A 14,459-nucleotide genomic window follows, 5' to 3' on the forward strand; every position below is an offset into this window, starting at 1 on the left:
CAAAGCGGTTTTTTTTTTATGCATCGCTTGGAACTAGTTTTACAGCTCATTAAACTCTGTTGTTTTAAATGGCGCCTTGCTACTGGTGCCACCAAAGTTTAATGAGCTGTAAAACTAGCTCCAAGCGAAGCATAAAAAAAAAACCACTTCACTTACTGCATTCACCTGGGTTCACAGTATTGTAAAATACCGTATTTACTCGCGTAATCCTCGCACTCGCGTAATCCTCGCACCCCTAATGTGAGCCACCAAAACTTGGATTTTTTGGTTCCTCGCATAATCCTCGCACCCCCAACTTTGCAGCGGCGAAAGTCGCCTGCTCGCGAAACCCGCATGGTGCACGCGCTCTCCAACGCGCGCCCTCCCCCGCCGCCTCTCCGTTCGGCGGAGAGCGCTGTGTATCCAAGGCCATCCAGGCGCCCTAACAACCTGCATGGCTACTCCCTAACAGGCGCCCTAACACGCTACTCACACTGTCCTTGCGCCGGTTTTGCGTGCGCGCAACTAGACGATGTTCGCGCATCCCGCTGTCGTGTCGTCGTGTCGTCGTGTTGCCGTCGTGGTCCCGCTCCCGCCGTTGAGCGGCAGCAGTCAGTGAGTCACTCGCGTCAGTGGTGGATAGCTCGCTGCCATTTTGAGAACTTTTTGATCTCTTTGTTTTGTGCTTGGTGCCGCTTCGCCATGGGGAAGAACGCCAGCTACGCTGCCGCTTTCAAATTGAAAGCGATAGAGTACGCGATCGAACACGGCAACCGTGCCGCAGGCAGGCACTTCGGCGTCACCGACTTCAACGTGCGTTACTGGAGTAGGGCACGCACATGACGACGAGATAGGGCGCGCGCCAGAAAGCAAAGGCGGCAATTTCACGATCGCTGGTCGACGGGAGACTGTTTACTTTGTAAACAAAAAAATAAATAGAAATAGCTGCTGTTGGCAACACTGAGCTTACATATACAAAAAACGACCGCTACATTTAGCGGGATTGGCATAAGGCAAATTGGCAACACTGTGCACGGGATTTTTTTTTTTTTCCCCCGCGTAATTCTCGCACCCCTGACTTTGCATTGACTTTTCCGGAAAAAAAAAGTGCGAGGATTATGCGAGTAAATACGGTATGAAGATTACAGTTTTACGGCCAACAGTGTTTTGTCTATTGTTCCTCCAAAAATGGCTAACTATCTCTAGCTATCTGGGGAACTAATTTTCTAAATAAAAAAATAATGGTATATATATATATATATATATATATATATATATATATATATTTGAAATCAGTGGGAAAAAAAGCAACAAGACTGACAAGCTTCACAGAGTTTACTTCAAAATCAAAAGTTGTTGTTTTAAGAGCCATGTCCCCCCTCGAGCCGACTTGAGTGATTGAGAATTTTCTTTTCGACTGTTCGCTGAATTTTGAACAGAAAGACGTTTACAGCCATTAACCAGTAAAACTCGTTCACGGAGGTATGAAACCGAACAAAGGAATGGCGCGATTTCTTTCAATGGAGGAGAAATTGATGTGTGGCCTAGTAACAGTAACAAAGTCAAGAAATAAGGCTTTCCAAATATACCAATAGCGTGCCATTCTTAGACCTCCACAAACAGACTTTTTCAATTTCGCATGTTCTGGTTCACATTTTCGTGTTTGCATTTCATTTGTCCGTGGCTGTACATCAGATTAGCAAGCAGACAGCAAAATGCTTGCACCACACAAAAATATCTGCAGCCCCCCCCCACCCCCCTTCCCGATTGATTTTATTGATTGTAGGGTTTAACGCGCCGACACGACGCAGGCGATGAGGCGCTGGAGGGCTCCGGATTAATTTCAACCACCTGGGGATCTTTAAAGGAGCCATGAAGAGAAAATACAACTTCGTTTAATTTGAAAGAACTAGGATTCAGCATCTCACTCAGCTCCATTACAGCCACAAAAGATGTTTTTTTCACGAAAAAAAAGCAAGAAGTATTTAAAAACTTTCAAATTTTGCGCCACAGTGACGTGTTATGAGCAAGAATGACGTCATACGGGCCAATAATAAAGCGTAATTTTCAGTGCGTTAACTGCACGTTAGCATTCAAGTGATGCGGTCAAATGGAACTAGAGGCCCATTACAGACGTCCAGTCATGTGTCGTCGCGACAGGTCAGTTAGGCGGCCGCCAATCGCACAAGCAAGGTTCCGTGACGTCATAGAAAAGTTGTGGGAAATTGGCTAGGGGGTTGCGACTGCTTCACACGTTTTCTTTCATATCTCCGCTATTTGTTCGAAGATTGCGACGATATCGGTATCATTGTTATCGGGACTAAGCACTCTTTCCAATAAACCCAACTTGTAGTTGTCTTCATGGCTCCTTTAACGTGCGCCGAAATCTCATACACATGGGCATCGTTGCTTTTCACCTCCATCAGAAAAGCGGCTGCTATGGCTGGGAATCAAACCCGCATCCTTGTGCTCCGCAGCACAACGCCTTAGCCACTGACCCACTGCGGCGGGTGGCCAACAAGATTCAGAGAAACCGTCACAAGTGGCTGGGGAGTCGTCACTGCTGCATCTGCTCTCCTTAATATAACTCCATCATTTGTTTGAAGTTTGCAATGAAATCAGTACCACTGCTATTGGGACAAAGCAGTCTTTAAGGAACCAAACCAGCATTTTGGCTTCAAGGCCCCTTGAACTCTTTCCGTACAGCGCCATAGGCCTTGGACACAAAGTTCGGATGATTTCAACGTCCCGCGAAAGCTAAAAACGGCGCCTTGTGGGCAACTATCGTCATCTGGTGTATTTATTGGCAACTTCTTTTTCGGTTTTATTACCTTTTGTTGACATTTCGCGTGCGCAGACAGTGCCGAGAGGGAAATTTGAACCTGCAATAGCAACGAGTTGCGCGAAAATGGCATCCACTTTGCGTCACACTCCACAAAGGCAGACAGCTGTGGCAGGGTATTGTAACCCCAGGAGCAGTGACGACTCCAGCCACGATGTGGATTCGTCAGATTGTAGTTTTGATGAAGACGCCCCATTCAAAGGGCTCAGACTTAGACAGGTGGTGCCACATAAGGTTTGTTTTTGACTTTGTGCTGTATTTATAAGCAATAAGTGCTTCCTATTTGACGTGCGGCGGAGATATTTTCCCAAAGGCACTGCACCTTATTGTGTTATCACCTTTAAGATAGCCTGGCGCTCGTGTCAGATTAGCACTGCGGAGCAAGGCGTGCTGCTTCTCAAGAGCACTGATTTTAGGGGCGAAGCTCCTTAAGGCGTGGGTCTGTCCATCCTCGACGTATGTATGTAGCCACCTCTAGTTTAGTTCTTGGATTGTTTACTAGATGGCGTGGCTACCTCTCGTTTAGTTCTTGGATTGTTTACTAGATGGCGGTACTTGTATATGATGAAAAGATGCGCTTGGATTGTTTACTAGATGGCGTGGCTACCTCTAGTTTAGTTCTTGGATTGTTTACTAGATGGCGGGGAGCGTTGTAATAAAATCCGTTCGCTGTTGGCGCGCGCTCGGAGTCGCCCAATGGATAAGGCTGCAGATGTGCGAGCCCGCGAGGCAGAAGCGCTCCGTGAAGCTGCGCGACGCCGCCGCCAAGATCCTGCCGTACGAGAGCGGGAGGCCGAAGCGTGTCGTCTGGCTGCGCGACGCCGCCGCCAAGATCCCAGCGTTCGAGAACGAGAGGCCCAAGCGTCACGGCAACGGCGCGAGGACCCTGCCGTACGCGATGCGGCACGGCTGCGGCGCGAAGAGGATCTCCAAAACGTCAGAGAACGGGAAGCGGCGAGAAAGCGCGCGTATCGGCAGGCAGACCCCGATGCAGTGAGAGCTCGTGAGGCGTCTGCAAAACGCATCAGGCGAGCTCAGCCCCAAGGTGCCGACGCGCGGTTTAAGCGAGACTTTCTAGACGTTACGTTCGGACACAGATGTAGTGGGCGAACTTTCACTGAAGAGTCACAGTTTTACCGATGATTTCCCCTCAGGAGCTTCGCCCACTCATCATCATTCACCCCGTGGATAGGCTGTGAATTTTTTTTTTCTTGTTTCTTAGAGTTGAAGTAATAAGAATTTCATGTGAGAACTTAAACAAGCTTGAATCCATATTTTAGAGAGACCGACTTACTGTATTTTCGCGCATATAACCCACCCCGGCATATAATCATCCCCGCTTTCAGCCCGCCGGAAAAGAAAAAAAAAAAAAAAACATCCTCGCATATTGACCGCACATTTGATAATTTGATACAGGAAAGGCAGCACCAAAGCTACTGCTCAAGCAACACATCACATACTATGTAGACAGAAAAAGCGTGTATTTAGCAATACACTGACTGCAAGGCGAAAGTCACAATTCACTAGTGTCACCGCTCTCGCTAGAGCTATCACATGAGCCCCAGTCCTTACTGTTCTACACAAGGTTATCTTCAGTTCCATTCATGTTGTTTGTGTTGTTTTTTTCTTGTTCTCGTCCTTTTTTTCTTCCTTGTCTTGTATGTTTTGCACAATCGCTGCATGGACGACTTACTGTTACCGCATAGGAGCTTCACGGCACAACACGCATTGCCGTGTAGCTGTGTTAAAGGAAAACCCCGCGTATTATCCGCACCCCTAGCTTGCCACCGAAATTTTTGAATTTTTGGTGCGGGTTATACGCACGAAAATACGGTACTCTTGAGTGGCTTCACAAAGTGGCACAGCCATCAGGGCCTAAGGTTGGTGGGCCCGAAAAAAATCCAGAACTTGGTGTACAGCATTGATGCATATATTGAATCATAGCTTAGGAACGTAGAGATGTTTCATATACCTTAGAATTAAATAATTTTTACGCTCAGTTTTTACGCCTTACACATTGTGTGTATGTCTTTTTATTGCATTTCTTTTTGTTTATTTGACCAATAAACTCTAAATAACTGTACCTTTCACAAAACTGTAGTTATGCATTTGAAACAGCAATCTATCAGCTACAACTTCATGCATAGTAATGCTAAATGTGTCCAGTAGCTCAAGAGACAAAAAAAGTTTTGTGGAAGCACTCAAAATCAGCCGTTTTCCCACTGCAACGAAAGAGTTAAGCAGGAGGCACATTTGGAGGGCAGCTTTAATTAATTGATCAGACTGAATACAGAATACTAAATACAGAAAGGAAACGAGAGTCGCCCGCTTACCTGTCCGGGGACAGAGCGACTTGGCCGTCCGGCTGCGAGTGCCCTCGACGAAGAACTCGAGGGCGTGCTCAGAGCCGCCAATGAGAGAGTGCACGTACTGCCGGAACACCTCCCAGTACAGCTGGTCGGTGCCAAAGGTCCGTCGGATGAAGAAGGCGCCGCCGTTCCGGAGAAGCATGGTCACCGCCGGCATGCCGAGGAAGTCTGCACAGGGGTTGCAGAACACTTCACTCGTTGGAATTCGCATTCTTAAAGTGTTGTTGCAGCAAGCTTCGTAGGTACGCTCAGAATGCCATGATCATCTACTAATGTCCGCTGTCGCATAATAAAGTCCCCTTCTGTGGGCTTTTGGTCACCTCTATCTTGCACCAGTCATGTCTACTCTTTGCCACGCTGTTTTATCACCCCTTGTCTCTTGACCTACATTGAACATCCTTGGGATAAACAGACACACGCGCTGTACCAGACGAGATTTGCGGACGCCATAGAGAAAAAAATGCACCATCTGCACGTATATCTCAGTACTGGGCTCACCTAAGGATCTAAATCTCTTCAACCCAGAGGAACAAACTTTCTGCAAATCCTAGGAAAATGGCGCTCCCACGGGAAGTTTAGCGAGAGCTCATGCTCTCTGATACTTCCTTTACTGCTTCGCTAAGCAACGCCTGATGGTTGATCCCATTCAATACTGCTCGATCCCCAAGCAACTGTAACCAACAGTGGAAACGCATTTGCACTGGTGCCAATGCGTTTGGCTTAACTTCAATTTTAGGTGGTGGACAACTTGTGTATTTTACTGCTGATATCACCAGCTAGCCCAGTAAACTCCCGCTTTTATGAACATTCAAAAACAGTCCCGCTAGTGGCGATTTGCTTTTTTTCTTCCTGTCATAACAAAATTTCTTTGGCTTAATAACCTCTGAGGCTGCTTTACTTACACTGTTCAAACTGGAGCACAATGTACTCCTCAGAATGTACTCCTTACAACCCGCGCAGCTCATTAGGATGGTGGCCTGAAATGTACCTACACATCTACAATGCTTTACCTCCGCATTTTAGAAGCCCGTAAATTTCATAATGTTGACGATTTGTGAGAATTCAGGATTTCGAAAGTGTTCTTTAAAAATTCGGGGTTTCATTTTCCGTTAACAGATATCACTCAGCTACCTAGATATATTTTTAGACGCAAAACTTTTGACGCAGCCAAAGTAAAGCACTAACTCCCACAATCTTTGTGGTTCAGAAAGACCACTCACATCATGCCACAACGTAGAAGCCACCTCAAACTCTATAAAAAGTGTGTACTTACACTCGACAAATTCATAACAACCACTGCTGAAGTAAAAAGAAGTTCACAATGACAAAACGAATTGTTGATTGATTGTCGTGTTTACCGCGCCGACGCAACACAGGCGATGAGGCGCGCCGTAGTGGAGGGCTCCGGATTAATTTTGACCACCTGGGGATCTTTAACATGCGCCGAAATCTCGAACACACGGGCGTTTTTGCTTTTCGCCTCCATCAGAAAAGAGGCCGCCGCGGCCAGGAATCGAGCCCGCGACGTCGTGCTCAGCAGCGCAACGCCTTAGCCACTGAGCCACCGCGGCGGGTGACAAAACGAATCCCTGTGGTGCCATGTTTGCTCTTGATTAGAAGCTACCACTAAACTTTATCCCTTCAGTTCACCTTTGCTATGCCACATCAGTATTTCGTTCACAAGAATTTTATTTCGTTCTCCAAGCCCTTTTACGACTAAAAACATTTTTTTAAGCAATGACCTTTTCTGTCAACTTTTTGAAAACAAATTTTGAAAGGGGCCATGCGGACAAAACACAAGTTTAGTTAATTCGAAAAACTGTCTAGTTAGAACCACAGTGATGCCACTTTTAATGCACACATCGCTCAAATAAGCTATATAATTAGGAATAAAGGAAGCGGTCATAAGACCCGACCCACTAGCTAATTTCCCGCAACAGAACCTATGATGTCATATGAGCCCAGCTGTGCAAGGCAGGCGAAAGCAAATGCCCATTAGGAAGGGCTTATAAACTTGCTGAACGAGCTATTTGTGCTTAAATTTAATGCATACATTCATTTTACAGCCGTAAGAATGGTAGTATAAACAACGAAAGATAGGTAAATACACATAAACATGGGAGTACCAATGCGCACTGCTGTTGGTACCAGGCGCACTATGGTTGTTTTAGCTGCACAGCAGTCCACCGCTTTGGAGGAGTTCTCTTACACGACGCTGGCCGATTGGTGTAAGCGACAGTGCCTTACGTGACCCTGTTTGTCGAGCATACCCCATGTTACACGGAATGATTACTTTCTACCATAACAAAAACAAGCGAGGTGCAAACATGGCCAAAAACACAGCAATGGCAGACAATGGCCCGCGGCTGACTGTGGCAGCGCCATCTGGGAGGACTGACGGTAAGCAAGGCTGCAGAGCATAATGATGCACTGGAATTTCATTGGAATATCCGCCTTTGTGATTTTATCGCAGACATCACAAAAACACACGATTTGGTGGGAGGGTCAAAATTTTAACTTCAATTGATTAATTTCTCAGTGACGCCGGACAAGTGCTGGGGGCGTTATCAAACAAAATCTTTCGGACAAAACAAACTTGTATTTTGTCTGGATGGCCCCTTTAATGACATTTTATAAACGTCATCCAGGTGGAAATATGAACCAACACCAATATTCAGTAGCCGACAAGACTCCAGAGTGTATTCGAAAGGCGATCGTAAGCTTTTGATGAGCCCAAGCCCAAACTCGTGCAAGAACCCTTGTACATACCCATGCCAGCCGCAATGACAGGCAGTGGAACGTTGTAGTAGAAGCAGACGTAGGACATGAGCAGGAAGTCGTTGTAGCTGCGATGCGTAGGCAGCAGGAGCACTGGGTTCTCGGAGGCAGCCTTCCTGTACTGCACCAGTGAATAAAGGGAGGGAGTGAGGCTACTCCGCACGTTTGTCAATGCTATATTACAAAAATATACCATATTTTTCGGTGTATAAGTGGCGGTTTTTTTCGGGAATTTTCGTTGGTGCGTCTTGTCTACCGGTGCGACTTATGTATGGAATAAATCCGGTTCGCGGCGGCCGCGCGTGGCCAGCGCACCTTAAGAAACACAGCTCTGTGGTCTAAATGAGTCTGAAGCCCACCGCTACAGCGTTTATCATAGCCCATATGTCGCTTCGGGACATTAAACCAAAGAAGTTGCAGCTTTTTCTAATCAAAAACAATGATAATGGCCTGCGACAACCACACGCCACTTTCTGCCATGCGCAGTAACTACAGTTCAGAATAACTTCAAAGTAACATCAAACTGGGTTGCAAAAACAAAATGCAGCTTATAAATTATTACCGAGAGTTACTTTGAAGGAGGTAAACGGGCTACTAATTTTTAAAATGACAGCTTGCCGATAAGTTTCGATTTTCGGGCCGCTTCCGTTCGCGTCACTTCCGTCTGCCATGACACCTTTGTTGTGCTGATTTACAACAGCACGCAAGAGACACGCGACGTTTGGAGAGGTGGCCAAATGGGTCTCGACTCTTGGGACTCCATTTCTACAAAAATAGTTGTAGTCGGGTTGATAAAGGCCGGAATGATCCATTCCGCGAGTGGTGACGAGGTTGGCGAAGAAGACATCAGTGAGTCGGAGAACGACAGCGATGCGCCGGCGGAACTCCCACTTGAAGTTGGTGAATTCTTTGTTAGAGAGTCGTAGGAAAAAAACTTCGATGGTTTTGCCTAAACGCCGTCTTTAAGTACATGCCATCTGTGTGTATCAATAAACCATCTTTGAGAAGTTAGTTCTGTCTAGACTTTGGATGGTAGATGCACGTGTCTAGCCCTCCTTTCCGGGGCATGCGTTCATAGGCGGCGGCCGTCGCAACCATGTACTTTCGCCGCACTTTCTAACGATGTGATTCACTATGAGTTTACCTAATTAACAAGTGCATCTTGTACACCGGTGCGACTTATACACATTGTTTTTCGAAAAAACTGCCATTTTGAGGGGGGTGCGACTTGTACAAAGGTGCGACTTATAGACCGAAAATACGGTATGCAAAAGCATGCCCCGCATTCACAAAGCAGTTGTGCGGCATCTCGTAAACATATGTATAACTGCAAAGCATACGGCTAACTTAATCGGAGACACTGGTGAGGCATGGCATAATGATGTGTACAAGAACTGCAAGACATCCTCCCCCAACTTGCCCGCTTCGTGTAGCTGTGAAAAGTAGTACTCAAAAGTTGCGAGCTTCGGCCAGCAATGGCGAGCTACTGTTTCAAAGGTTCACTGAACTATAAAACAAGTTCATTTCTAGATTGCAGAGCTGTGAATACAAATATATACCACTCGAAAGGTATATATAACAATGCAGGAACAATGCAGGTTGTTTAAACACCCAGAAACTACATACCACCCCTCTCCCCTCCCAGCTCATTTCAAGAAAGGATATCCAGGTCCATCACATTTTTTTAAACATTGTAATGAGCACCACTGGCTTGCTTTGGCTTGGTACAAGAAGTGCAAGACAACGGTGATTTAACACTTTCATGACCGTGGAAAAACCAATTGTTTTCAGATGGTCCAGAAAATATTTTTTTTTATTCCACACAAAATGACTGATGATAAAGTGCAAGGTATTAAATGATAGAGGAAGGATAGGGCTTTCCACCAGTATCACTTTCAAACAACAGATTTATTTCGAATATAATCAAAAAATTATCAAAACAAAAAAGTAACAAAAAGGAAAATAATGATGAGAACATCAATGCTACCTTGCACAGGGTAAATAAAAATAAACTGAAATATACCCTCTGAATAAATGGCCCTAATTAACTCTCGTTACCGCACCTATTCAAAATCATTCAATTTGAACGATACTTTGGGAGCCCCTTTTCATAGCGTTCCAGACATTGCTCGAACAAGTAAAGCTGTTTGGAGTTAGACCAGAAAATGGCCGTTCAAAATCAGTTTTGTTTCCATTTTTGCAACAAAAACGTGATTTTTGACACACGTTTGAATCACCTGAGTGTGGAAAAGGGGCGTGGTCATCGTGCGTCACTGCTACCAACGAAGAATGTGTGCCACTCGTAATTATTCTGCATCAGCGCTTGTTTTTTGTTATCAGGGCATGGGCATGAATGATGAACCAGCAAACGATTTTCAATCGTCAGGTTTGCACTTTGACAGTAATAATCCCAGAAATCGGCTGAAAATGTCAAGCAGTGCCTGTTTGCAAAGCTACTTTATGATTTTAGGCAGTTTTATTGCCTTTGCGCACGTTGTTCTAAATTCTGTGGTAGCTCTACTTGCCCCAGGACCATTCGCGAACAGTTTACAACAGTTTCGGTTTCGTTTCTGCATCGCGAAATTCATATTTAGTGCTACTACACAGTTACCCAACTTCAAGGCTACCTGCCATGGCGCCTTGAGCGTCCGCGACTGATCCTTGAACAAAGCATGTTCACTGAACCCTAACCTGATTTCTGCAATAAGAACTTCAGATGCAAGTCAAAAGATCCCACCCAGTCACCAGATATCTGTTCCGACGAGGACAGCGCTTCAAACTGGCCTTACACACTGCCAGCTGTTCACCTTCCAGTTTCGTTTCCATACGAGAGAATCTCCGGGGGTCTAGTGTTGCTGCTTAGTTGAACTGTCTATTCGGAAGGAGTCTCCGATAAGCTTTTGTGCTGTTTCATTTTAGAAATGTTATGTGGCGCTGCAATGGAGGAGGCTCGTTGTGCTGATCTTTTTTATTGCGCAACAGCTACTCGGCCAAAGTTTGCAGGGCACGATTATAGTGTATCGGACCTCATTCCTGCAAGCAAGGCTACCATTGCGAGTCAGAAGATGATAAACCTCAACTTTATGCTTTGAGAGATAACCGACCGTGAACGTCAACAAGCATCAACCACGGAGTTTCGTTTTCCTTTTACGTTATGTGGGGGCAAATTGGTGCCTCTGATAATGTGAAACCGCCAGATTTCTTCCATGAAACCACCCGAAATCGCACATTTTGAATTGGAGGTTGGGCTTCACCGCATGACACGAGCACCTCGCATGCTAACATTTTTTATTTATATCTGAAAAGCTTTTCCGCGCACGTCGACATTCTTTCTGGGGCGTATTTTTGAAATGTTTCCCTACAAAATGTATATTATTTTTTTTTTCTACTACCGGTAGTTTGTTATACACAACTCCTTCTTTATCATTTTTTTCGACATTTTGACAAACATTTTGATTTTGATATTTTTTTTTCGCGGCTATGATATATGAAAGCAGTTGAAAAACTGGTGTTATTAGAAATGCCGTTAAATAATCTGCATTTTTCGTTCCTGTAATTAGTGCCCAACAAATTTTTTTAGCAGAAAAAAAAATGTTTTCTTGGACCCTTAAAAATCGGCCAATTTTCCCACGGCAACGAAAGAGTTAAATAATACTGCAAATGAGCTGTGGAAGTACAGAAGTTATTTACATACATACAAAATATAAACACCACTGCATACCATGCCACTGCACGAAGCGGTTTATGTACGACGTGAAACAAAGGTTGGCTCCACTGCGCAGCCAGCAACAAGTGGTCCCGCCCGAATGAAGTCGAAACCCTTCAGATAAGAGCTGCGACCTTTAACAGGCTGGATATGTTAACATCACGCGCGGCAGCGATGGAACCACCCAAGGAGAAAGTGAAACTTGCCGGCGGATACCCGCTGACGTTCCGGAGCGGTCTGGCACACTTTGGCGGTCCGTACTGAAGTGTGACGAATCGAAGTCGTCTGACGTGTCTGTGCTGCTACCATCACCCAGAGATTACAGCTCACATTTATGGGAATCTGTTGAAATTCACCGTTTCCGTGGAGCATCGGCAAGCGGCATCGATGTCACAACCGAAACCACAGCGAAGGAGCTTACCCCCACCCCACGGCGGAGAAAAGAAATCGAAAGCAAAACTGATGAAACACTTCCTCCTTTACCCTTTGGATGGTGTTAGCTGTTCTGAAGCGCTCAGAGAGCACCAAGATTTGCATCTGTATTCATCGATAACACACTATCGATGAGAATAGGCGCGGTCACGAAAGTGTTAAACATGTACTCCCTTCCACAAACTTCGCACCAGCACTGCCAAAGCTACAGTGGGCACCAGAGAAGTAAAGCAGTCTACATGCTGGCAGCAGCATCCACATTGTCTGCAACCATGAAGTGAAAAAAAAATGACGACCTTCATTTTTGCGAGCGCTGTTCTCAGTTGCTTGCTGAACCCTCGCAGCTTCCACAGTGTTGCCGCATAGGGTCAGCGAAATGGAAATGCAGTATTCTGCAAGAGAATCGTTCCCACCCTCCTTCCCATGATATTCCGTTTTGAAACAGGTGCTGCTGGTGCAATTTAATGAAATGTTAAACGTGTTGATATGCTGCGCTTGACCATAATTATACGCAAAAGATACTAAACCACCGTTATTTCTGAAAAGATCGCATAGAACTGAGCCAAGAAAACAATCTGTAGTAAAAAAAAACATCACGGTTCTTCAAATGTTTTGTTCCCCCTTGACGCTTGAACCCAGTCCATTTGTGGCAAACGCTGCAATTCTACTTCTATGCGACTGAAAGCGAGCACCGGGGCCTTTTTAGCAGTTGGTCAGACCAATGGAAGTAGTGTTCGAAACGAACCAGTAGATGGCACTGGGTTCACACAGGAAATGGCGGGTCTGTGCCCACTAGGGAACGGAACCTCACCTCCGCACTCCCCCGTTGCCCTCACCTGCTCCATGCCGTCGGAGTGGACGTAGATGGAGCGGTACATGCTCTTGTAGGACTTGCTCAACAGGTAGCCCAGGAAGCGGATGTTGCCCATGCGCATGTTGTGGCCCATCTGCTCCAGGAGGCGGCGCGCCTCCTCCGACACCTCCGCCGGGGGCCGCTTCTGCTCCGCGCTCACCTGACGATGACAGAGAGGCAGACGGAGATGGACAATGATAAGTGCTAACCACGTGGAGCAATTTTGCAAGTGATTTACGGAGCGACGTGACTAGCGACGAACTACTTTTCACCGCAGACCAAATCGCTCGCTCATCGGGTCGCTCGGTTCTGGGTCGCCAGAAAAAAAAAATCACTCACCTCCAGAAGTGGCTACAGCGACTAGCCAATAAAAGCCATAAGGGGTGCAACTTTTGGCTTAGGGAGAGAACAAGGGGAAGGAGCGAGCGGCGGCACAGTGCATCCTAGAAAAAGAACGACCCTCTGCTTACTGAAATACGTTTCCCGTTTTTGTGAGAAATGCACACAAAAAAACCTTGCGGTTGTGTCTACTTCGATGTTTGTATTGGGCACTATGCGGCAATTTTGAGATAGCGCTTCGCCATTGCTCGCACGATCACTCTCATATGGGACGAGCGATTGCAGATCCCCATCGCATCGCTTGTCGCGTCACTCGCAAAAATGGCTCCCTGTGGTTGCCGCTATAAAGATAGACTCATTGAAAAAAACACCTGACCACTACTTATGACACAGTGATGCCGAAGAAAGAATTCTTCATTTTTTTTTCATTTTCATCATAACATTCGAGGTACTTTTCTCTTTTTTTTTCCTCGTTTACCATGACTTGGCACATGCCGAAGTTGGCATCACCAAGCAAGGGAGCACATTTAGCGGGAGCACACTCTGCTAGTCGCCTAATTGCTTCTTCCGCAACCAGCATTCTCAACTTACATACTCACTTACACCACGGAACATGTCTACAACGCGGCTTCCTTAGCCAAAAGCCACAACGCATTCATTAGGTCAATTGTAAGGTTTGACCACAGAGGTCACTGTACTGCTTGCACTCCCCACAATGCAAATGCGGAAGTGCTGTCACCCACCAAAGGATCCTATGGCCATTAAGCCATTAAGGGGGGGACACTGAGCTTGAGGACCGAAAATTTGCCAGAAAATCAATTTTTTGTATTAACTTTATTTGCAGCCCACAGGTTCCAAACCTGCAAAATATTATAGCTGTATCATAAGTGCTTACAAACTGTCGCCCTTCGAAGTTGAATAAATGAACATTTTTCCCATATGTTTTTAAGCTTCGTGCCTTCTTTCTCTGTCAACTGTGGGGTACAATATCGTACGATGTAGTGGTCAGATTTGTATCATTTTTGCTGCATTCGAAAGCTTAGGATCTGAACAATGCTATAAAACCGTGAAAACATATTTCTTTTTGCTAGCACAATTTTTTATGCAGTTTGTTTTACGAAGACATTGGCAATTGATGAGCTGACATTTCGCAAGTTTACA

General features: G+C 45.7%; 1 protein-coding gene across 3 annotated transcripts in view; it reads right to left on the reverse strand.

Moving 5' to 3' along the window:
* Gnpat (dihydroxyacetone phosphate acyltransferase) overlaps positions 1 to 14,459 on the reverse strand; it is a 52,379-nt gene that overhangs the window by 33,468 nt on the left and 4,452 nt on the right. For all 3 annotated transcript variants that reach the window (XM_077681859.1, XM_077681860.1, XM_077681861.1), the window contains exons 3-5: positions 12,943 to 13,119; positions 7,960 to 8,089; positions 5,155 to 5,358 (exon numbers count right to left, since the gene is read on the reverse strand). In XM_077681859.1, coding sequence (XP_077537985.1) covers positions 5,155 to 5,358; positions 7,960 to 8,089; positions 12,943 to 13,119 — 511 coding nt within the window. The remainder of the gene's footprint in view (positions 1 to 5,154; positions 5,359 to 7,959; positions 8,090 to 12,942; positions 13,120 to 14,459) is intronic.

The sequence above is a fragment of the Haemaphysalis longicornis genome, unplaced genomic scaffold (assembly GCF_048455015.1).
Source record: "Haemaphysalis longicornis isolate Haplotype H1 unplaced genomic scaffold, Haemaphysalis longicornis Haplotype H1 scaffold_8, whole genome shotgun sequence".
NCBI classification, from domain to species: domain Eukaryota; kingdom Metazoa; phylum Arthropoda; class Arachnida; order Ixodida; family Ixodidae; genus Haemaphysalis; species Haemaphysalis longicornis.